Raw genomic sequence first — 26282 nt, 5'->3', positions numbered from 1 at the left:
CTTTCCTCAACTTGCAGCTATGGTACTCTTGTTAGAATTCATTTTTGTCATACGCATGAAGGTTTCCTGCTGGTTCTCTATTCTGTGATGTGTCTGCCTTTGTGCCAGCTTCACATTTGTTTTGATTACTGTAACTTTGTTTTTTTCCTAGAAGGCAGTGGAAGGTCACCATCTTTATTTTTCTTCCTCAAGACTTTTTTTTATCAGGGGTACTGAATTTTAAGATTTTTTTTCTTTCCTACAAAAAAAGTCATGGCATTTTGATAGAAATTACATTGCATCTATAGATGGTTTTAGGTATTATGGACATTTACAAATACTAAATCTCTAGTCATAAACACAGGATGTCTACTTGTTTGTGTCTTCTTTCATCTTTTTCAGTAATGTTTGGTTGCTTTCAGTATGGAAGACTTTTGCTCCCTGAATGTGTTATTCTTATGTTATTCTTTTTAATACTATTCGAAGTGGAATTATATTTTAAATTTTTCTTCTGGAACTGTTTATTGTGCACAGAAACAAAGCTAGTTCTTGTATAATTATTTTGTACCCTCTAAAGAAAAAAAGGCTTTTTCTGCATCTATTGAGATGATCAGGTGATTTTTTTTTTTTGCCCTTGCTTTTATGTGATGAATTACATTTATTGATTTGCATGTGATGAGCCATCCTTGCATCCCTGGGATGAAGCCTACTTGGTCATGGCGTATGATCTTTTTGATGATTTGTTGCATTCTTTTTGCCAGTATCTAGTTAAGGATTTTTGCATCTATGTTCATTAGAGAAATTGGCCTACAGTTCTCTTTTTCAGTTGGATCCTTGTCTGATTTTGGGATCAACATAATGTTAGCTTTTAAGGATGATTTTGGAAGTATTCCTTTCCTCTCAATTTCATTAAAAAGTTTCAGGAACTGGTGTTAAATCTTCCCTGAAGTTCTTGTAAAATTCAGCTGTGACTCCATCAGGTCCTGGGTTTTTCTTAGTTCATATTTTTTTAAATTACTGCTTCAATTTCATTGTCTATTATTGTATTGTTCAAGATTTTTAAGTCTTGGTTCAGTTTAGGCAATTAATTTGTATTTAGGATTCTCCACTTCTTCTGAGTTCTCCAGTTGTTTGGCATACATGTTTGTGAAATAGTTGCTGATCATTTTCTGGATTTCAGCAGTGTCCACTGTGATTTCACCTTTTTTATTTGTAACTGCATTAATTTGTGTCTTTCCTTTTATTTTTTCAAAGAATTAGTTCTTGCCAGGTATGGTACACCTGGCTATCATCCTAGCATTCAGAAGGCTAAAGGAGAAGGATCACCTTGAGTTCGAGGCCAGCCTGGGCTACATAGTGAGTTCAAGGCCAGTTTGAACTACATAGCAAAACCCCGTCACAAAACAAAACAAAACAAAACAGAACAGAACCAGCTCTTTGATTCATAGATTCTTTATATTTTTTAAAAAGCGTAAATAGGTTTTTACACCCTGCGTGTTTTCTGCTTTTTCACTAATTCCAATTATTAGTCCTCTTTGAGTCATCTAGGAGCTAGCTGTTGAGTCCATTTTTCATGTTCCTTTGTTGTTTTTAAGGTATCTCTCACTAACTGATCATTGATCACAGCCCTGACCTCTAGGTTTGACACTGTCTTCGCAGTGGCCACTTCTGCTACCCATACTTTCAATGTCCTGGATTTCTGTTTGGAACTTTCTTATGGACTGCCATTCTTTTTTATGCTGGGCATTCATGTTTTGCATCTCTTTCTTTAGCTCCACTAGCTGTTTATTAGTGTCTTCTTTAGACTCACTGATCATTTGTTTCATTACTATCATTATGTGATTAGTTATATCTTCTTTAAATTTGCCAAGCACCTTATAGAACTTTTACCTCCATTGGTACCCTTTCAGACCTATCTGTTATGTAACTTATGACTTTTTCCCCTCAATGCTTCCTGTACTGATTTGGAGGGAGTTGAGAGTTTTTGGAGACATTTTGTTGTCTTCCCTTTTTCTGGTTTGTGTGTGTGTGTGTGTGTGTGTGTGTGCTGGGGTTTGTAAATTCTTTGGCCCAGTGCTCCATTTTTCAGGAGTGAGCCACAGTATTGTTTATGATCCCAGCCCAACCCTGACAACCCAAGTATTGACATAGAGAGAAAAACAACTGCTATATGTTACCTTTTCTACGGTAGTAAATTCACAGCAGCAATTGCATCAAATGTCAATTGGATAGTGACAAACCCTAGGAACCACTCCTAAACAGCCCTCTACTAAAATAAAGATGACTCTGATTTTAGTGAAGATAATTAGTCCCTCCTTATATTGACCTATAGTAATTCAGAGCAATGATTTCTGCTGGATGTTGGCAGCAGTGCCAGAGCTCAAACATATCATTAGTCTATATGCCTTCTTTAGGACTGCCCTCTCTGATGACCATTCCCACCAAACCTGGCCTCCCACAACAGAATACAGGCCCTGTGATCTTCCTGGTCTAAGCCCAGGCCCCCCAGGGGATCCCAAGTTATTCCTACTTAGCTTTCACCCTCTCTAAGCCTATCTCTCACCAGGTCTCTGTGGAAAATGTATTACTTCAGTCCTGATGCAAAACTCTCACCTTGGGTGTTGGTCTCTTTGATCAGGTTGGTCTGTTAGCTGTCAATTCTATTGCCCTGTGCTGTGGAGAACCCAGATGCCTGGGTCTACAGTTCCTGGGTCCTCCTAGCACTAGTGCAAAGCAAGGTGGGCACTGGCATCAGCTGGTGATGAAGCATGGAAGTTCCTGGGTACTCCTTTGTCTAGCATGGGACTCTGGTGGGTAGCAGCAGCAGCAGCTCCGGACAGGGGACATACTTCCCAGGACCTCCTCTGACTTGATAATTTAAAATGTTTTACTTTTCTTTCTTGTCTCTGCTTGATCAAATCTGCTATGGAACTCCTCTAATAAATTTTTCTTTTTTTTTTTATAGTTCTGGGCACTGAACCAAGGGCCTTTACACTGAGCTACACCCCCAGATTTGATTGGATTGATCAACTGGTTGATTTATAGTCTCTTGCTAAATCTCAAAAGTTGTCCAGGCTGGCCTGAATTTGCAGCCTTCCTGCCTCAGCCTCCAAGCTACCAGGCCTGGCTCAAATTATTGTATTTTTCAGTGTCCATTTTCCTGATTTCACTTAGTTGTTTATTTGTGTTCTCTTGTAGTGAGATTCTATAAGGTAATATTTTGAATCATTTGTCAGGTAATTCATAGACCTGTTGTTGCTCTTGGGGATTTATTTTAATCCCTTGATAAAGTCACGACTCCCTTTTTCTTTGTGTGTATTATTTTTATGCTTTCATGCATTATGAAAAAAAGAAAAAAAACCTAATCACTTCTAGTCTTTCCAGATTGGATGCATACAAAAGAAGACCTTCACCAATCACCCCAGCTAGAGACTTGGAATCCTTCGGGTCTTTTCCAGGAATGTTTTCTCTGGGCTTGTGAATGTAGTTTTTCATTTGGAGAACTTTACTGTTTTACTTTTCAAGGGCTTATAATCTTTTTGCTCCCTCTCGTGTCTGTCTGAGGTACTCTTGGTTCTCTGGTGCTGTAACAGGCTGCCGAGTTCTCTTGTTCTTCATGACTCCAGGCACCCAAAGTATGCCAGTCTCCTGTCCAGACTAGTACTTAGTGAGTACTTTATTTGTTATGAGTACTCAATAGAGGAACTGGTGAGTTGAATGGTGTGATGGCTTGTGTCTTGATGTCCCCTCAAAGCCTCATGCAGTCATAGGTGGAGCTTTTTCTGGAATTGATTCATGGTGCAATGCTAGGCTCAAGGACACTAGGATTGAGGGTGTGAGTGCTACCTGCCCTAAGTGATCTGCATAAGATAAAAGGGGCAGAAAGACCCTGTTGAGGGTCTTTCCCATTCCCTTGCTGCCTTTGTTGTCTTCTACTGTGAAGGAAGGCTCCTCTGCCACCCTGCCTTGGAGCCAGCCAATTATGGACTTAAACCTCTATAAATTGTAAGTCAAATAAACCTTTCTCCCTTTAACTTTTAGTGTCAGGTATTTTGTCTCAGCAAGGACAGAAAAGTAACTAAGACACATGGCAAGTGTTTGGTTAACTCTAAAATGAACTGTTTACCAAAGTGGTTGTTTTACCTTACATTCTCAAAAGCAGTATGTAAGAAAATACACATCTTCTTCAACACACACTAATGTGTTTTAAATTTTAGTCATGAGAGAATATGCAGGGTGGTTATCACATTTGATTTCTTATTTTTTTAATGCATTAAAACATAATAGTTATATAGACATTTGTAAGTGGTAACAATGCACTGACATTAATTCATGTGCTGTCTTCTCATTACTACCATCTATACTCAAAAGTTTTAATTGTCCCTAATATAAACACAGAACACATTTTAAAAACTTCACTTTTTTCTTCCTTTTGTAGCTCCTAATAATCTCTAGTCTGTTTTCTGCCTCTATGAATGTACCTATTCTAGGACTTAAACCATTTATCTTTTGTGTCTGGCTTATTTCACTAAGCTTGAATGATGCTTTCAAGGCGTACCTATATTTTTACATATAAAAAATTGTATTCTTTTTTATAGCTGCATAGTATTCTACTGTATGTATATAATACATTTTTATCCATTCATCTGTTGATAAGATACTTGGGTTGTTTCTACCTTTTAGTTACTGTCACTAATGAACACTGGCATACAGATACCTGCTCAAGTTCTTGGTTTCAGTTCTTTTGGATGTAAATACCTATAGCAGTGGGTTTTCTGAGTCACACAGTAAGTCCATGTTTAATATTTTGGAGGGAATGTCAAACTCTTTTTCACAGTGCCTCCACCATTTTATATTTTCCAATTTCTTTGCATCCGTACACTTACTTTTCCATTTCTTTTTTAAAATTGTTACTATACTCATCCTATGGGTATAAAGTGGAATTTCATTGTGATTCTGAATTACATTTCCCTAACAATTAGAGGTGACCAGCATCTTGTGTGCTTATTAGCCAATTGTGTATCTTCTTCGGAGGAATATCTACTCAAGTCCTATATCCCTTTTTTAGAGTGTGGTACTAGGGATTGAACGTAGAGTCTCACACATGCTAGGTAAGTGCTTTACCAATGAGCTACATAAATTCCTAGCCCGAAAGTCCCTAATTTTAATACCGACTTATCTATTTTTCTCTGTGGCATTTCTAAAAAGTTATTACTAAATACAATGTCAAGAGAATTTTTCCCAATGTTTTCTTATAAGAATTTTATAGTTTACTGTAAGGATTAGGTGCAATTCCTAAAGCTGAGAGGGCAAAGACCTTTTGTTTTGTTTTTTTGAGACAAGGTCTTGCTATGTAGTCCGGGTTGGCCTTGAACTCATTATGTAGCCCAGGCTAGCCTTGAACTCATGGCAATTCTCCTGCCTTGGCCTCCCAAGTGGGGCATGTGTCTCCATGCTTGGCTTCCAAAGACTATTTCTGATACAGCTTTAATTAGCAATAGTTTCAAGAAAATTCAGAAAAAGTTTTCAGTCACCAGATTCCCTTAGTTAATGATTTGTTAAAAATGAAATGCTCACCAATGAAAACAACTCTGAATACTTTTACAGAGTGAAGAAACATTTGTAATGTGATTAATTGCCTTTTACTTTGTCTGAATCTATTGGATTTGTTTAGTTTAGAGTTTGGAACATTATGTTTCTTTTTTTTTTTTGGTACGGGGGATTGAACTCGGGTCCTTGTGCTTGCGAGGCAGGTGGCGGAACCATTGAGCTAAATCCCTGGCCCTATTAATGTTTCTTAAAATAGATTATATGCACACATCAAATAACTGTTGCCTTGTAGATATCCTATGTGTGCACGTGCACGCACACACATGCACACACACACAGTGGTAGGGAGCAGGCAGAATGGGAGCACACATTTGCATCTGTACATATTCTTCTCTTACACACTAAGGAATTCCAAGATGAGCCACAGTGGTCCTTTTCTTTTGTATTCCTTACTGTATATATAAGAGCCTTTAGCTTAATGGGTACACAAAAGATGTTGCATGATTTGCTTATTGCCTTACGAGAATTGAGAAAATAGTGACTAAAAAGAAAGTTTGCAAAAACCCATCAATTTGACATGTATCCCACTAAAATAATCTCTCCACAAAGAATATAACCATACCTATAAACATGCATTTCCTATGAATCAGAGCATTTTTCTCATAACTGAGCTGATACATTTTGAAACTGGAAAAGAGGGATGTTTAGTTTAACACCTACCGCCTTTGAGTGTTAAATCCATTAAGATGACTCTCTCTCAGTTTGGACACTAATGATAAAACCACCTGTGAAACAAAATCAGTTGCACGTTAACTTGAGCTGCAAACAGGATTACATCAGTTCTATTTTTCTTGGTGTGAGTGATATTTCTGTTGAGATTCCTCTCTCCCACCTTCTCCTTACGTTTTATTTTGTTAGAGTGAAAAGAGAGCAGTGCCAAGTCACATTTACTAATAAGGTAGACTTCATGTTTGATGTTTATTTTCTGCATTCCTACATAGGGAATGAACAATAGACAGATCATTAATTTCCTAAGAATTAAAACCAAATCCATATAGAGTTAAAAATGCAGTTAGCTTATTGTTTCTTTTTAAATTTATTTTTAAAATGCTTTTCATGTGTAATACTTCCATACAACCAAAACGGCTAACACACATTAAAAATCTCATAACATTTTTTTAGAAGTTATGGCAAGATAATAAATTAAAATTTCTTGAATTTGGCTAAAATTATAGGCAGAAGTAATCATAGCTTAAATACTAAGATGTAAATATATAATACTATTTTCAAGGTTGTTTATTGAATTTTCTGCCATATTTTAACATAAATTGCAACAAGTGTATTTTAAATACAAGATGTGTCCAGCAGTGCAAGACTATGTTCCTAGTTTAGAAATTCTCTTGTCTCCCAAATCTTTAAATAAGGAAGTGAGATGTGTTATAAGAAAGAGAGGTTGACTAAAACCTTTCCTGGTTTCCTTGTTCTTTCTCATAACCTTCCATTTCTCAATTCTTCCCTACACGGCCATGAGTCTGACCAAGGTAAGAAAAGATAAACAAAGAAAAGTTAAACAATTCCCCTGGAGGAGTGAAGTGTTTCCATTTATCCTTTGGCTGATGGTACATTCAACAATGAAAATTTCACTACTAATACATTTAATATACTCACATTTTTAAGCAAAGCAGGGTAGTAATCTACAGGCTCATATCCAAGACCTTGACTGAAAAGACCAATTTCTTTTATATCAAATCTGAATGTAGAAAGTATATGAGACAACAAGCCCTAAAAATGTAAGCAAAAAGGAATGGTTAATGTCTTAAAGTGAATGAAACTGTTCGTTATATACTGTATCTAGAATCTGAGTCATTTGTAAATGGGATGGTCTCTATGAAACCAGTAATCCACCTTTGTCATCTACTTTGATTCAAAATGCAAAGAAGAAATAACTTAGTGTTAAAATTAGTACATTAAAAATAAATAAATTTAAGCAAATGTGAGCAGTGAAACAAAAATATATCTAATGAACAAATAGTGCTTAACTATATTAAGAACAGATAATGTGAAATAGGAAGAAAAGGTCCAAAGGGGAAAGGGAAGGGGAAGGGGAAGAGGGAGGGGTAGGGGAAAGGAAAGAAGGGAAAGAAAAAAATATGAGAAAAGGAAAAAATGGAAACAAAGTCTTCCCTCGTCCATTAAGTTTATTGGTACATTTTCGGTATAAAATACAGTTACATTCATCATTGGGATCTTGTACCATTACATGAGTATCTTGGTTCTTATTTTTTTTCCCCTTCCCTTGCCCTCCCTTCACCTCCTCCACCCTTCCCTATTTGCAAAGACCTGAAACAAAGTCTTTTTAAACAGGGAGGGGTGGAGGGGTTGAAGGGAGGGCAGGGGAGTGGGGAAAAAAAAAAAAGAACCAAGATACATCATGTACAGGTACAAATTCCCAATGATGAATGTGATCATATTGTATACCTAAAATGTACCTATACACTTAATGAATAAAAAAAGAATAAGATTGTTTTAAAACTTAGCAAAATATTTTTATCAGAGTAGATATGAGAATTTAATACATGATAAAGAATACCACAAATCAGTAGGGAAAGGAAAGATTATCCAAAATATGGTGTTTGGAAAACTGACTATTTGAAACAAAAGAAGGTTAAATTCTCATCTTACGCTATTCATTAAAAAAAAATTTTTTTTTTGTACCGGGTATCAAACCTGTCAGGACCTTGTACTTGCGAGGCAGGCACAGTGCCACGGAGCTAAATCCCCAGCCCCCATTCATTAAAATTTATAGAAAGTATTCCCTGTTTGCTAGTAGAGAAATGTAAATGGGGATTTCCATTCAGGGCATGGCTGTCCACTGCCTCAAGGCACCCACAGAATGTGAACAGGTGGATTCTATCCCCAAGCTTGGACACCTGGGGCTACACTTGTCGAGATGCTTGCCACCTGAACAGGGACTCCTTGTAGGCTGACAGAGGCCTTGCCTTTTGTGCAATGCAACTTGAAAATATGTATAAAATATCTTAAAAGTATTTAGAATCTTTGATGTACCTAGCATACATTAAAGGAAATAAATCCAAATATGACAATAAGGATTATACTCAAAGGTATTCCTTATAGTGTTCATCTCATTGTAAAAAATGTCTGAAAAGAGGGGATGATTAATTTAGAATACCCTTATACAATGGCTCATTGTAAGCCATTAACATGTTTATAAAGAATTTACGACAGCATTTTAAATGGGTATACTATTAAATAAAGAAAAGAAGATGTAAAATTCCATAACCAGAAGTATTCTCATCAATATAAAGTAATCTATACATGGGAATGTAAAAATGGTGGAAGAAATGATCCCCACATGTTAAATCTCTATGGTGGTGCTAAATTGAGGATATACACACAAATATTTTTCCTTCTTTCTACTTTAGTACATTTTTCAGTTTCCCATATGTGTGATTACTTTTATAAATAAAGATTTGTTAAGTGTTTTAGTCAGAAATATTTTAAAAAATAATTTTACTGAGGTATAATTTACATGCCATAAAATTCAACTCTTTTTAAGTGTATAATTCAGTGGGGTTTTTTAGTATATTCACAGTGGGTCATTTAATTTTTTTTTTTTTTTTGAGATTGAGTCTAGAGGTATGTTGCCCAGGCTGTCTCAAATTCCAGGGTTCAAGTAATTCTCCTGTTTCAGCCTCCTGAGTAGCTAGGACTATAGGCAGGTGTCATGGTGCCTGCAATTAGCTGTTGTTTATTTCATATTAATTAATGGCAACAGTGGTCAACTTGGGGCCGCTCTTCAAACTGGGGTGCCATGGAGGTGTCTGGCCAAGGGGAAGCCCAGCCAGACCTGGCCAGCCATCCCAATCCATGGGGAGGTGTCCAAGGCAGCCCCAGGCAGGAGAAAGAGGGGCCAGGTGGGTTTGGCTGGACCCCAGGCAGGCTCAGGGTCTGGGTCAGTCTGGGTTTTTCACAGAGGGCAATCTTATGCTAGGTGAAGGGAGGGCAGTACTGGAGGTGTTCCATCTTCTGCCACCAGACTCTTGCATTCTATTCAACAAACACTTAAAGCATTTCCTATGTAGTAGGCACTATTCCAAGTGCTTTATACACAGTGCTTTACTTAATCCTCACAGTCTATGGGTTGAGAATCCTACTGAAGATGAGGAAACTGAGACAGAGTTCAAGTAGCTTGCCCAGGAATGGCATCTATTCTGTGACCAGACCTTATATGGAACCACCCTGTATCCACGCTGCAAGACAGCTAGGTTAGTTTTTAACCATGCAAATCAGATCAATCTCAGTTTGTGATTCTGACGGCACCCAATCACTATTACTCGTGAAGCTCAAACACTTTCCCAAAGTCAAGAAGCCTGGCCCTGAATCTTTGTAGTTCTCCTCTTCCTGCCACTTAGTTGGCTTCCCTCACTAGTATACTTCGGACCCAGGAGGGCCCAGTTTCTTGTCTTTACCTGCTTAAATGACAGCTATAATTTACTGAGTGCTTAATATGTATGAGGCACTAGGCTAAATTCTCTTAAGTATGGCATCTCACTAAAAACCCCAAGTTCAGTTTTTAATCAAATTCCATTAAGCAAATGCAACCAAGCCACCCATAAACAAGTAGTTATTACTGCTGCACTTCACATGATTGGCCTTTAAAACATTGAAGCACAGGTACTTTAGAGCCCTTGTACACAACAGAAGAAAACAGTTTCACGGTGGTAGGTAACAGTTACGACAGTTAAGACTGTGATTCTTAAGCACAAGGGCTAGGCTTTCCCCTAAACTGCTACCTTCCTGGTGCACTCTCACCCTGGACCATGGACCAGCACATGGAGGATGACTTCCCCACACTGCATGAACTCTTTCAGCAGCTGAGCCAATAAAAGTCTAAAAACAAAGAAATCTAGGCATCCAATATTCTCAGAGAGTACAGTTAAGGACTATAAATAATTCCTGAGTAATGTTCAAAATAGCTACAGTTACCCAGCTACTATTTCTGACGCCTGCATTTGCACAAGCTGATTTTAAAAGTCTCCAAAAAAGTGAAATACAATAATTTCTTTTTATCTACAAGGGTCATTCCAAAACAATCAGTGGATACCTGAAACTACAGATAGCAATAAATCCTATATATTCTGTGTTTTTTCCTATACATATATACCTATGATAAAGTTCAATTTCTAAATTAGGCACAGCAAAAATTGACAATAATTAATAATAAAATAGAACAACTTTAACACTATTCTGTAATGAAATTGCCAGCATAGCTATCCTTGTGTTTTGTGGCCATTAGGAAGTAAAATAAAGGTTTTCTGAACACAAGCAACACCATACTAAGACAGTTGACCTGGTAAATTTCTTCAAAACATCTTGAAAGTGACTAGCAGGTGGTTGGTGGCTACAATGAGATGGACAAAGGGATAATTCAAGGCCCCAGAAGGAATTAGAGTTTATCATACTACTCACGATGGCACAAACTTTAAAATATGAATTGCTTCTAGAATTTTCCACTTAAAATTTCTGGGCCACAGTTGGCCACAGATAACCAAAAGGGTGAAAAGTGAAACTACGGATTAGGGTGGAACTACTAAAACAATTGGTAGATGTCTCCTGGTTAGTAGTACCAAAGTGATATAGTTACAAACTGATTTTTAAAAAGGAACTGCTATATGAGTTCAGTCACTAGCAACACACACACACACACACGCATGCATGTGCACACACATACACATAAAATCAAATGAGAAAGATAGTTCCCTGCCCCACTTTAGCAAGACCCTGTCTCAAAAAAAAGAGCTGGAGATGGAGCTCAGCATGAAGGCCCTGGGTTCAATATCCCATGCAAGGGAGGGAAAATGAGGGGAGGGGAGGAGAGCAGAGGAGGGGGGAGGGGGAAGCAACCCAGCTATCCCTCATCTGATGTGGGCTTCAAGATTTCAGACTTCCCAGCTTCCAGAACAGTAAGAAATAAATCACCTGCTCTCAAGTATTCTATTATAGCAGCATAAAACCAAGACAGTAGCCAAACATTACTATTCTTATCGTTTTGCTCAATACCTCAGTTCCTAAGAATATATCCTAAAGAAAGATGTAGGTTCACAGTAGTATTATTTATAACAGTAAAAAAACTAAAAGCAACCAAGTACCCAGTAATAATAGATTGTTTGGATTTATCATGGTTTATACAACAGTAAAACCATGTTGTAAAAAGACAATTAATGATATAGGATAAGACAGTGTAACAATTTGAAAAGAAAGGTATAAAACTGAATATTTAATGTGATTTTAATTTTGTATGTATAAAAAAATACTGAAAAGAAATTTAACAAATAGATGACACAGGTTATTCCTGGGAGTGATAAAGTTTCTTCTTTAAATGATCTGATTTGTAGAGCTTCTACAATTACCACAATCTCATATTATCATAAAAATATTTTGTAAAATAAAATTACATGATCTAAATTATGTCTGTTTTTTCCATGAATACCCAACATGAATTGCTACGGAAGGCCACAAGAGTTTTTTTTTTTTGAGACAGGATCTCACTATGTAATTTAGGCTGGCCTTAACTCACCATATAGCCCAGGCTAGCCTTGAACTCTTGGAGATTCTCCTGCCTCAGCCTCGCCAGTGCTGGGATTACAGGTATGCACCACTACACCTGGCTTGGAAGTCCACAAGAATTTTATGCCTAAATAAAAAGAAATATAAATCCTAGAAATAATACATACATTGAGACTGCCTACAGTTATAAGCCTTTAAAACAGACACCCCAAACTTTAGTCCCCTGAATCTCTCTTTTAAAGTAACTTAAAAATTTATTAAGCTGAGCTGGGGATGTAGCTCAGTGGTAGCACATTTGACTAGCATGTGTGAGTCCTGGATTTAATCTGCAGCACCACAAAAAGATGATTAAGCAGCTGGGCATGGTGGTCCATGCCTAAAAGCCCAGTACTTGAGAAGCTGAGGCAGGGGGATTGCAGGTTTCAGGCTAGCCTGGGCTACATAGGGATTTCAAAGATGGCCTGCACTATATAGATCCTGTCTCAAAAACAAAAACAAAGAAAAGATTAAGCATTTTTCCCTAAGAATAACCTTTTTGTACTGCCACCTAGTGGCAAATAGTCTAAACACAAAACCATTATGGATGAGACATTGGCCTGGACAAAAACAAATTGCTACAGGAATATAAGAATAGATTCTTTTTGGTATAATAGATAATGTGAAATAGGAAGTAAAGGGGCAAAAGGGAAGGGGAAGTGGGAGGGGTAGGGGAAAGGAAAGAAGGGAATGGAATTAATATGAGAAAATGAAAAAATGGAATCAAAGTCTTTGTAAATAAGGAGGGATGGAGGGGTTGAAGGGAGGGCAGAAGAGGAAAAAATAGGAACCAAGAGAGATTATGTAAAGGTGCAAATTTCCAATGATGAATGTCATTATACTGTATACCTAAAATGTACCAATAAAATAAAATTAAAAAAAAAAGAATAGATTCTTTTTGAAATGCCGGCAGGCTGATCTTGGAGATCCTCTACTGTAGCCCCACATTTTATCAATGAAGAACTTCATTTCTAAATACACAAATTAGTATTTATAAAAAGGGTGTGGCTATAAAGAAACAGGTTCTGACATTAGGGGGGAAAAAGTGCAATTAAATGCCCCTGACTTGTGATCTAAACTCCTTCAAGGGTGGAAGGTGGAAGAACCAATATGGTTTCATGTGAAATAATTTTAAAGTCCAATGTCAATTCATGTAGGAGTTTTAAGAACAAAGAAGCTCTGCTGATGTTGGAAAGCCATTGAACATGCTCACACCATGAAGGTGAATGTCCGTAAGAAGTTTCAACTAAATTGGGGGAGATCCACTGCCCTGTTTTCAGGTGCTCCCGTTGGTCCTTGCCTCGTTGCATCTGTTCCATCTTGTGACAGACAGAACATTCACAGTCACGTTAGGAAAGTTGGAGCAAGCAGGCTGTGGTTTGGCATAGAGTTAGGATGTGGAAGAAGAGCCATGGGTTCTGCTCAGGCAAAGGGCTAGGACAGCCAAACTGTGGTCAATTCTCTTGAACTGAGACAGAGGACACATTTTATGCTTCTCTAAGCAATTTCTTCATCTGATAAATAAAGTCTTTTAGAATTTCCACTACTTCGCTCTGTATTCCACATGAATCTTTACACATAATATACCCCAAACAAAAAAACCTTGTTTGTAAATAAGGATCCCTTTATTCATTCAACAAACATATCTTAAGTATGACTGGGGGCTGATGGAAAGAGAAGCCCCAACAATCTGCTGAAAGGCGATAGAGATGAGAGCAGCCATAACATGAGACCCATGCACTAAGTGCTATAATGAAGGGTAAGACAATCACTGTGGGAGCAGAGGAGGGAGGTATGAGTTCTAACTGGTGGTGTTTGGAGTGCTCCCAGAATGATGGCATCTGAGCTGACTCTGACAGCTGGGGAAGTAGAGAGAGTGCATGAGGGATATGAGCTAAGAGAGACAGAGGCAAACAGGACTAGGGAGAAAGCAGGGCAGGGAGGTGGAAAGGGGGCCATCACGGAAACGCTCCTGTTGGCCTGACTGCTCCAGGCTTTCACATGGTTCCTAAGCACAGCCTGCTCCCACATGGCCTCTACCTACCTAGACAAACTTACTTTCCAGCCTTTCTTCTGATTTGGTCAAGTCAGATTTTCTACTGGTCACCAAAGTCACTCAACCCCTCCTAATCTCTTTATCATTTCTTTCCCATGGCTAATGTACATGAAAAAATGCTCAACATCTTTGGCCATTAAGGAAATGTAAGTCAAAAGAACACTGACGTTCCATCTTACTCCAATAAGCATGGCTATAACCAAGAACTTCAGAAATAACAAATGTTTGCAAGGATGTAGGGAAAAAGGAACCCTTCTACATTGCTGTGGGAATGTAAACTAGTACGACAACTACGGAAATCAATATGGAGATTCCTCAAAAAACTAAAAATAGAAATTCCATTTGCCCAGCTATACTTCTCCTAGGTGTCTTCTTGAAAGAGTTGAAGTCATCATATTACAGTGATATATGCATTCCCATGTTTATAGCAGAATAATTCACTATAGCTACATCATGGAAGAAGCCCAGGTTGCCCATCAACAGATGAATGCATAAAGAAAATGTGGTATATATACACAGTGGAGTACTACATGGCCATAAGGAAGAACTGAATTTGAGTCATAGGAAAATGGATGGATCTTGAGACCATCATAAGGGAGGAGACATGGTAAAGCTGGCTGAGGAAAAGGCTGATCTGTTAATTATGAAATCCCAGGACATATGCATAGAATAGTTCCCAAACCCTTACATGTGGACTTCTTATGAGAACTCGAGCAGGTTTTTGATAGAATGGCCTAGACCTGATGCCAGCCTGAGGAGTGGGTGATACAAAAAGGACAGTCGTCACTGAGCTTTTTGCTATTGTGCTTCTTCACAATAGCCTGCTCTCGTCCTACAAAATTACTTTTTTCCTACTTTTACTTGACCCAAACTCATGGTGCACAACTGGTTTTTTCCCCTACCTTTAATAAATGTAAAACCTTCTACTGTTTGTGCTTGTCTTGACCAATTCTTTGCTCAGAACAGAAATAACCTAGAAACCACCTCTAGAAGGAGAATCCAGCACCCCCAAACCCGGTAACAATAATATTAAGAAAAATAAATCAAGCACAGAAGGTTAAATATTACATAGTTTTTCTTACATGAGAAACCCAAAATATAAATAATTTAAAAAGCAAAATAAAGAAGAGATGGTACGAAACATGGTGGTAAGACGTTTCAGATCTGTGGAAGGGGATCTGGGAAAGGAGAGAGAGGAGGAAAGGAAGGGGGATCAAGATGTGATATATATATGCACCAATTCTCCAAAACAAATGTAATTATTATACACCATGAGCATATACTAATAAAAAGTAAAATATTTTAAAAAGAAAAAAACAGAATAAAATAGAATCTCCCTCCCATCTCTAGTTGTCAAAGTTAACCGATCTTTCAAAACCCATCTTTCTCCAAGATGCCTGTTCTAGGTTACAGATGGATAGGATCTTGTCCCCCTGAAGTCTCCATGGCTTCGATCTGCATCTCTCTCAGAGAGCCTGGCAGTGCTGTCACTAGCACACTTTCCTTGTTCCACCCAGGAGCTCGTGTCTCTAGATGTAAGGGATTATCTTATCAACTTTTATATTCCATAGAGTAGCTGTGAACTAGCGCTAGACATTTCACACAACAGTCATTCAGCAGACACTAGCTAACCAAATTCACTAGAATGGATTGCTTTTACATAACTATTGAACAATGCAATCACTACAAGTTTCCTTTGTGACCTCCTTAGAGGAGAACACATTAAAATTTCCTTCCTAAGTTTCAGGTCATGACATACCCACAGAACACTAGAAAAAAGAAAAACAAAACCATACACAAAACTGTGTACTTTTATTTCAAAGAGACTGACCCACATCAGTAATACTGACCCAGCACCCAACACAACAATATGGATGTTTTGGAGCCATGCAGCTTGTATGATGCCACAGACTTAGAATATCCAGGATGGACAGGAGAAGGAAGTGTCATTTTTGTGGAAAGAGGTCTGGAAAAATTCCTTATCCATCACAGCTGTATCTACATAAAAGTTATTATGTGGAACTGAAAATTCTGAAAATATTTTTTCCTGCAACTCTGATTAGTAAAACAAAGCTTTTCTTAGTTTTATCCTTTTTTCTGAGACAGGGTCTATGTAGTTCAGCCTGGCCTTGAATTCACTATGTAGCTCAAGCTGGCCTCGAACTCATGGCAATCCTCCTGCCTCAGCCCCCAAGTGCTGGGATTACAGGAGTGCACCACCACACCCGGCAGTTCTATCCAATTTTTAAATCACTGTAGGCTCCTTAAAAATTTTTATCCCCTAGATATATTACAATGTGTTTAATCTTCCATCTTCTCAAACCTTTAACAGAAGTATGTGGTCCATCAGTCCAGAAAAGGGACCCAGAAATCCTTCCATTTTGACTACAACATGGTTCTTTCATCATATAAAATACCTGTGTCCTAAATTGCTTCTTCTTTATACTCCATGGCATTTTGTGTAATCCAGTAAAACATTAATGTTATTACACTGGAATTGCTTATTTAACTAACATTAAAATTCCTAAATTAATTAAATCACCTGCAATTGATTTATAGTTTTCTAACTGGGTATCATAGTGAAAACTGGCTTATTTTCTTGACAACATAACCTTACATTATCATCTCCCCCTACCAACAAAGAGAATCTAGAAATCAGACATGTTACCTAAGTTTTTTCAATGAAAAAAAAATGTGTTGCCTTCTGTACAGTAAAGTGAGACAGCAATGCCCTTCACAGTCCTACATGACAAATCAGCAATGGTGGCATAAAACTTTTAAAAAAGACATATGTTACAGGTCTGTGTAAATGAAGGAAAACATATGGTCTTGGCAAGAAAAATTTAGTGTCACAAAAATGTCAATTCTCTGGCATACAGACTCAATACAGTATCAATGGCAATCATAAAGAAGGCTTTTAGCAGACCTTTATAAGCTTTCCTAAAATTTACACAAAACAACATGTGCTAAGGGAAAGAAGAAAATCATATTAAATAGCCCAACTCCATTTATATACAGCTCAAAAACAACCACACCAAGCAAGATGCTGTCTACACACACATGTAGGGGGACCACAAACCCCTCATCTCACTCTACAATGAAGGTTTAAGACACAAAGTGGATTAAAGCAATGCAGATATTGCTCATGTTTCTCCCAGTTGGTCTGTACGACCTACAGTACAAAGATATCTCAGAAAGGAATTAATATCATTATGATATAGTTTGACTGACAACTTTTAAAATCCAATATCCTTAAAAATCTGAATTTGTAAGGAATAATTTGTTGTCAAATTATGAGATATAATACATATCCATTGCTAGTGATAAAAGAACCCAATCAAGAATTTGAAGATATTTCAACGTGTAGCTAGCACATATGATACCAGAACAATGTATAAGCCAAATCAAGAAGTAAATCCTAACTTAAAGGTCTGATTTACTTTTAGAATATTTTTCCTAAAACTTGGTGTGTTTAATTTATTCTAAAATCATTTTGAGAAAAGACATTATTTTCATCACAAATATTTGTGATAATGTTTCCTTTAGCAAAGAATAAATTGGATGGACGTTTTTTAGGAATGAAGACATTGTAAGTTCCTTTAGTTGAATAAATTCATCTAAACAAAGCCACAGAAAACAAACAATGCCCAATTCCCAACCTGGAATCCAACACCATGCTTCCAAAAGTTAACAGTCCTTATTTTTGGAATTATTAAGGGCATAACAGATCCAATCAAACAGAACTGCAATTATCAGTTCCTTTGATTTCATCCAGTATAAACTGTTAAATGATTTCCAATTTTATAGAATTCATACTTAATTAAGCTTAAATAAAACAATTTCATACTGAAGAAAAACTATATGCAACATGCACTGAGAAACATTTTTCCTCATTATATGGTTAGGAAGCAAGATTCAATACGTAGCTATTGATAATTTTCCCTCTCCCATAAACCATGCTCTGAGATGCATAAAAGTATTTCAAATATGATTTTAATCCAGGGAAGGAGCCAGAGTATAACTGGGTTTTCCTTAGAAAGCTTGAAATCAACCTTTTTTTAAGAAAATGAAATTATTACTCAGTACTCTTTTAAGTAAAGGTTAGTATTAAGAAACTACATATTTATCAAGCCCTTATGAGAATGAGATTCAAGTGAGTAAGTTTAAATCAATCAGATTTGCCAATCTTGACAAAATTCACATTCTGGGTCTGATTATTCTTTGTGCAAGGGGCATCCCTACCCTTTATCCCCTAGATGCCACAAGCACCCACCCCCTCCAAGTTCTGACAACAAAAATACCTCCAGATATTCCTAAGTCCCTTGGGACCAAAATCACCTCTGCTGAGAAGCTCTAATTTAACACACATTGTGTTTAAAAATTATTTGGATTGTTGTTTTAAATATTCTTGTCCCTAGCATGAAGATGAGTATTAGCAACAAAAGATTTGTGTGGCTGATATAGAAGTAACCACAGGTACAACTATTATGTGAAGAAAGTAAGTTACAGAAGAATATATCAACATAATTCCATTTATGTATAAATGAACTTATTTCCATATATAAAGGCAAAAACAGACTAGAAAGATCTATAGTCCACTGAAAACAGAGATCACTGCATGGGAGGCCTATGAAGTTGGATTGTTTGACTTTTTTAAATGAGACTATATTAAAGTCTAATTTGGGTAATTAAAAAATAAAGAAAAGTAAGACAGAAAGAAAGGTCATGAAGCTTTAAATAGACTTAGAGTTCTAGCTAATGATTCTAGGATAATTTTTTAAAAAGTATCAAACCTCTCCAGTTTCCACTTCTATAAAATGTCAATAATAAAACTGACTTGATAGGACTGTTAAAAAATTAAGGCACATCTGGAAAATAGGCAGCAGAGTTTGTAGGCTCACAACACATACTCGATCATCAGCACCTACTATGATTTAAGTCTCAGTTCAGATGAGGATGGGATCTAACCTAACAGCAAAGTAACCTCTGGCTTTATGTCTTCTGTCTCTTCATCATTGTGGTCAAAGGTATACCTCTTCCATCTGCATCATAACCAGTGCCTGCTCTTGCACACTGTTATCTAATAGTGAGGGTATCACAATCAAATATGGAATGTGTGACCACAATAAAATATGGAATGTGTGATGGGGTCTGGGAGAAACCAAGAAATCAACTAAATCAGTGTTTCTCAGGTGCAATGTGCAGATACCTCAAATGTGAATCCTCTGAGCTCTCATTACCTCAAATCCACTCCAGTCTACCAAATCATAAACTCAGGAGGTGCAGCCTTACAATGGGCTTCACTAACAGAACCATACCCATCTGTGGCACTGTAGTCTGAGGATCAGCACCCTAATGCCTGGCTACAAGCCAAACACTAAGTATCTAAAGACATGCATTGGTGGAGAAAGAACCTAGGGAAGGGAGCAGAGAGTATGCCCAGGTTTGCCTATGACCTCCCCACTTTGGCTGGAGCCATTGCTTCCTCTGGTCCAAATATATAATGGAGTGCAGACAAGCCTTACATAACTGTGTAGTGAGACTGCTCGAGAGCTGAGTTGAACGGAAACATCCCAGGATTTGGAATCAGACACATATAGATCCCATTGGCAGTTCTGCTGCTCAGTGCAGAAAACACTGTCTCCAAGCTTCAGTTCTTTCTCTTTGAAACAAAAAAATATCTAACAAGGTTAGAGGGACTGAAAGAAACCATGTGGGCAGATCACCCAGTTAGCAAGCTGGAGTAAGTGCTAAATAAACTAAATAAACGTTTGTTTCCATGGCTCAGTGCCAGGTTGACCCAGTTTCTCTGAGACAAGCCCCTGTCTAGAAGCTGCCCTATAAGGAGTCAGAAGAAACATTTTTCAGACATTCAGTTGCATAACTCCACTTGTCTACAAACCATTCATTAACCATTGCTTATACTGAATTGAGACATTTCTCATTCTCCCAAATCAGATATGATCTTCACTTTCTCTCCCTAGGGTCCTCCTTCTGGAGTCCCCATAAAGGCAAGGTTGCATCTCTAATGTCATGGCTTCAGGATGTGCACAGCTGAGTGGATATGATGCAGCCCTCACCATAAAAAACATCCCTTGGTCCTTGCCACTGCCTTCTAAATCCAGACTTCACACTCAAACACCACACCATACAGCCACCATTACCTCTGAGAAGAATAAACAAAAGCCAGTCATGAGAAGGTCAAGGGTTCCTAGAAGAGAGAAACTCCTGCCCAGTGAAAGGCAAAACATTGATTTTCCTTTGTCTGTATTATCCTTGTCTATACATTCAAACCTTCATAAAGAAACAAACTTTATTGTGCTTAATATGATTACTACATGGCAGTCTGAAACAACTGTGTTTGGGTCTATTTTCTCTATAGTTTATCTTTTTGTTTTCTATTGACTTTTACTTTTTGCAGTTTCCTCTTCTCCAGTATTTATATATCTATTCCCTACCTCCTAACTCAGAGGTGGCGACCCTATAGCACATGTGCCACAGCAGGCTATTTGTATTATTCAAAGCACTAAAACAGTGATGGCAAACCTCTTAGAAACTGAGTGCCCAAACTGCAACCCAAAAACCCACTTATTTATCACAAAGTGCCAACACTGCAATTAAACCCGAATGCTTGGCTGCTGGGGCACTGCTGGAGCTACTTGGCTCATGTACCAATGGGGCTTCGCATGCCCACTGCATCATGCATGCCATAGTTCACCACCACTTCTCTAAAAGGTTTGCCATCACTGTCCTAAATAATACTCCTTCCCTGGACTGACACCCAGGCCCTCATCTCCTGTTCTGAGCACTACTCACCCTAATGCTTTTTTCATCTAACTCTGGATCCTCATATTTACAGTCTGATGTATCCTTATAACTTTCTGAAAATAATATTATAAATAAATGTTACAAATGATATTTTAAGTCTGGTTCAAAACAATTTTACTTTAAAACTTGGTTTGTATATGATCACATACTATTTTTACATTCTGGTATACTACTGAAACCTCTGAACATCAATTCAATATACCAATCGCTCTAATTTAGAAGATGGAACAAATCTATTCTCACCTCTTTTTGCAGTTTTACATCCACAACCAAAACAAATTACTATAGACAGATTTCTATAGTGTTTCCTTTAAAATCTTGCCTTCAATTTTTTTTATTCTTTTAAAAATGTATATGTCCCACTGCAGTTTAAATGAAATGACCTACAATAAAAACTTAACTGGCTTGGTATTTTTAGAGCCCTCTTTACTATGAAATAAACATTTAGAAATCTGGAGAACTGCAGTGGTTAAGTCTGTAAATGAGAAGGAAGGCTGCTCATTCACAGAACCTCCCAACATCTACTGTTTACATAGCCTATTCCGTGAGCAGGATGCTGACATAACACAATTCACAGAATTTCCAAACATGGGTCCAATCATAATAAAGTCTGCAGTTTTTACTTCTGCTTACAGAACCTCTTACTTGCTCACTCATTAGTTTCAGGGGGGAAAAGATAGTTGGTTTTCCAAAAACCAAATCAAAAGATTTTAGAAAATAAGCCTGAACAAAATAGCAGTATGAATGGTTAAAGCTATGGTATTAAAACATATATAAGACTAGTTCAAACTGTGAGGTTAAAACATATTTATATAGAAAAATATTATAGGCCTAGAAATGTATATTTTACTAAGATGATTTACAAAGATTATTTGTTTGGTAAATAATTTGCCAACCACAAATACGTATCTCTGTGCATACCCCCACAATCCCCTGCTTGTCCCCTTTTGCAGTGTTCTGGGGTACTTACCCTGTGAACCGCATCCCTATGGGTGCACGCCTCACCTTCCTTTCCCAGAGCCACATGGCTGAGCGCTGCAGAGAACACTTGCTAAGCAGCTTGCATGGGCTTCAGTTTCACACTACAACAGGCTCACACTACCTGATAACCTCCTGTGCTTCCTTGGTCACTTTGCTGGGTCACTTCCTGAGCAATTATGTCATGTTTCTTTCTTCCTGATCATACTACCGCCTCTTCTCTGCAACTCGCCTCTTATGTAGTTGAGAAAATAACAATTAGCAAAAAGCTCTCTTAGCTTACCACCAACTAAGGTACAAGCTCACCACACTGCACCCCTGCTTTTTGCCTTCCCTCTAGCTCCAGTGGGAGAAACACCTCTGTCTCTATAAAGTGCGGCTGTCCACCTGAGTTCTGATGCAGCTGCTCCCACCCCACCAGCACCCTTGTTAGCAAGGACCTACATCCCTAGTAGCTTATAGAAATGCTAGTTTTTCTTGATCCATAGCTCCCTCCTAATTACTACCCTTTTTGTGTTCTCCATTTAGCACAATTTCCAGAGAACGCTGTCTAAATGTGCAGTCTCTGCTTCCCATGCCACATTCATTCTTCAGATTCTTCTATCCTTCCCAACTCTCTGGTCAGAACTCCTACTGTAAACCATTGGGGAAAAGTTAGAGGAATAATGCCAGTTTTAAGACTGTGCGAGAAAGGGCTCTAGTTTCTAAAGTTCACTTTGGAGAAAAATTAAACAGATCAGAGAGACCTCAGTTCTGAAGCCTCCCAATGTTCTTTAGTTCAAAATACTCAACAGGCAGAAGCATCATACTTTGGGGTACTATTTTCTGAGCCCCAGCACCTATTCCCTAGGTTCACTTTCTATAAGACAGCAAGAGGAAAAAACATTACAATGAATCTCTCTCAGAGGCAAGACTATTTGTACAATGAAGAATGTGGGTTTTGAATGTAATATTTTTGATGAGACTAATTTCTTACTGAAGAATGGAGATTCAGGGAGCAAGAGGGAAGCACCTTGGATGTGAGATCTAAAATCAGTTCCCACAGTGGATCAGCTCCACCAAGCTAGATGCTTGCCCTTCCTGGGCTAACAACAGGGCAGGGGACAGGGAGAATGATCAAGGAAATACATTACACACTATCAACCTGGCAGCAGTCACCTTTACTTTTCCCACATTCTAAGAACAAGGAAGTACGTTCACAACCCCAAGTCCTCCCACAGATACTTCCAGGTGACATCTGACATCCCTGTGATGGGAAACCTAGTAGTGATACAGAAGCTAAACTGAGTCATTTCCCAGCTTAACCAACATTCGAAATACTTCCTAACATTTAGAATTTCACCGTTCTCATTTTCAAAGTGAGGGTATATTTTTCCAAGGAGCTGTTAAATACAATTATGCATGAACAAAGTCTAGAACATCATACAAATATGTTATTAATACACGCTCTTTGAAATGTCCATTTAACAAAAAATGCTTTTGACTGAAGGGGTTTTTGCTTGCTTTTTACTAGTACATGTTTACAATTCATGCAGTTTACAATCATCTTGGGGAGTGGGCACATGTATATAATACAGCTTGTTTTTTCAAATCCATTCCCACCTCTTCCCTCCTTCCTTCTCCAATTCCCCTATCCCATTTTTCATTCTTGTTGATATTATTAATCTTAGCTCATATTATAGCATATGTTTACCTTAATTGAGGTTATTAGGCTCCTGTACATGGCATATCTTTATTCTACTTATTTCCCATTCCCTCCTCCTCACCCCTCACTTTTTCCCTTGAACCACTTCTCCACTGCAAACAATCCATCTCCTTGTCCCCTTCTATTCATCCTTTATTATCCTCTTTGTGGTCTGTACTTTGCCTCACTCAAATGAAATACCATATGGTATTTAAGCTTGTGTGTCTGGTTTATTTTATTCAACACTGTATTTCCCAGGTGCATCCATTTTCCTACACATGTCTCAAATCTGTCATTCTTTATACCAGAGTAGTATTCCATTATACATAGATACCATATTTTCTTTACCTAATTATCTGTTGATGGGTATACAGGCTGCTTTCAGGATTACAAGTTGTCCTGCTATAAACATTGGTATGGCTGTAGTATGTCTTAAGCTCTTTACAGAATATACCTAGCAGAGGATCACTGGGTTGTCTGGAACTTCTAATTTCAGTTCTTTGAGAAATCTCCATATTGATTTCCATAATGGTTGTACTAGTTTACATTCCCAACAATGAAGGAGCGTTCCTTTTCACCACATCTTCCCCAGAGTTTGTTATTGTTTGATTTCTTAATGATTGCCATTCTTTCTGGAGTAAATGGATTCTTAGCATTGTTTGTTTTTATATGTAGGGGAGGAGTTTATTGATATGCATACATCATGGGGAGATGAATCTAGCTAGAGCAATGGCTGAATCCATGCATATTTTCAGGAATGTATCTGTGTGTGCGTGTGTGCGTGCGTGCATGTGTGTTTCTGTTTGTCTGTCTGTGAGAGAGACAGAGATATAAAGACATACAATGATATGCTGAAATCTTAAGTACAATATCCAATGAATCTTCCTAAATCTGTACATCTGTCTACTGAAGACACTCATCATGACAATGAATATTTCTTTCTTTATTTTTTTTACATGGCTGTGGCTCCTTTCAGTCATTCATTTTTATTTATTTATTTTATCCTTTTATTGGTACAGTTTAGGTGTACAATATAATGACATTCAACATTGGAGATATGCACGTTTACATGCTCTCTTGGTTCCTATTTTTTTCCCCCTTCGCCTGCCCTCCCTTCAACCCCTTCATCCCTCCCTATTTAAAAACACTTTGTTTCCATTTTTTCATTTTCTCATATTAATTACATTCCCTTCTTTCCTTTCCCCTACCCCTCAAACTTCCCCTTCCCCTTTGCCCCTTTACTTCCTATTTCACATTATCTATTATACCTTTCAGACCTTATTTACACTTTCAGTTTCTCATACTAGAGAAACTATTCAGTATTTACACGTGTGTTCTATTTATTTCACTTAAGAGTGTCACCTCAATGTGCATCCATTTAGCAATAAATGTCTCTAATTTCTCATTTTTGATGGCTGAGTAGCACTCCGTTTTAGAAAAAAAACACATTTTCTTGATCCAGTCACCAGTTGAAGGGCATTTGGGCTGTTTCCAAGTTTTGGCTATTACAAATTGTGGTGCTATGAACATGGGTGCACATATATCACTGTGGTATGATTTTTTTAATTCTTTGGGGAAGATACCCAGCAGGGGACTAGCTGGGTCAAATGGGACTTTCAGTCCTAGTTCTTTGAGGTATCTCCATACTGATTTCCACAGTGGTTGCAATAGTCTGCACTCCCACCAGTAGTGGAGCAGCGTTCCTCTTTCCCCACAGCCCCACCAGCATTTGTTATTGGTTGATTTCAGGATAGCAGCCATTCTTTCTGGAGAGAGGTGGAATCTCAGGATTGTTTTCATTTGTATCTCTTGAATGACCAGTGATGTTGAACATTTTTTCGTATGTTTATTTGCCATGTCTACTTCTTTGTGTGAGAAATGTCTGTTCATTTCAGATGCTCATTTTTGGATTGGGTCTTTAAATTTGGGAAGTCTGATATTTTTTAAGTTCTTTACAGATTCTAGATAGTAGACCTTTGTCTGAAGGACAGCTGGTGAAAATTTTTTCCCACATTGTGGGTTGTCTCTTCACTCTGCTGGTGGTTTCTCTTGTTGTGCAGAAGCTTTTAAGTAAAAAGAGATCCCACTTGTTCACTGTTTGTGCCAGTTCATGGGCAACTGAGGTTTTGTTCATAAAGTCTTTTCCTACACCAATGTCTTCAAGAGTTCTACCTAACCTCTGTTCCAGCTGCTTCAGCGTTTCTGTTTTTATATTTAGATCTTTAATCCATTTTGATTTTAGTTTAGTGCATGGTGAGATATATAGGTCTAGTTTTAGTCTTTGGCAAGTTGAAACCTAATTTCTCCAGCACCATTTATTGAAGAGACTATCTTTCCTCCAGTGAGGGTATTTGGCTCCTTTGTCAAAGATGAGGTGGCTGAGTGTATCTGGAATAGTTTCTGCATCTTTTAATCTGTTCCACTGGTCTTCAGGTATGTTTCTTTGCCAGTATCATGCTGTTTTTATCACAGTAGCTTTGTAATATAGTTTCAAGTTGGGGGTTGTAATACCCCCTGACACATCTCTGTTACCTAATATTGCTTTTGCTATTCTGGGTCTCTTCTTGTTCCAAATGAATTTTT

At 37.8% G+C, this 26282-nt stretch overlaps 1 protein-coding gene across 3 annotated transcripts in view; it reads right to left on the bottom strand.

Moving 5' to 3' along the window:
• Fancc (FA complementation group C) overlaps positions 1-26282 on the bottom strand; it is a 231477-nt gene that overhangs the window by 61097 nt on the left and 144098 nt on the right. For all 3 annotated transcript variants that reach the window (XM_021259374.2, XM_021259375.2, XM_087204972.1), the window contains exons 5-6: positions 7198-7311; positions 6250-6314 (exon numbers count right to left, since the gene is read on the bottom strand). In XM_021259374.2, coding sequence (XP_021115033.1) covers positions 6250-6314; positions 7198-7311 — 179 coding nt within the window. The remainder of the gene's footprint in view (positions 1-6249; positions 6315-7197; positions 7312-26282) is intronic.

The sequence above is a fragment of the Heterocephalus glaber genome, unplaced genomic scaffold (genome assembly GCF_053883595.1).
Source record: "Heterocephalus glaber isolate CG9 unplaced genomic scaffold, H.glaber_assembly_v1.0 deba00000594, whole genome shotgun sequence".
Taxonomy (NCBI): Eukaryota; Metazoa; Chordata; class Mammalia; order Rodentia; family Bathyergidae; genus Heterocephalus; species Heterocephalus glaber.
This window is presented reverse-complemented; position numbering and strand designations above follow the sequence as displayed.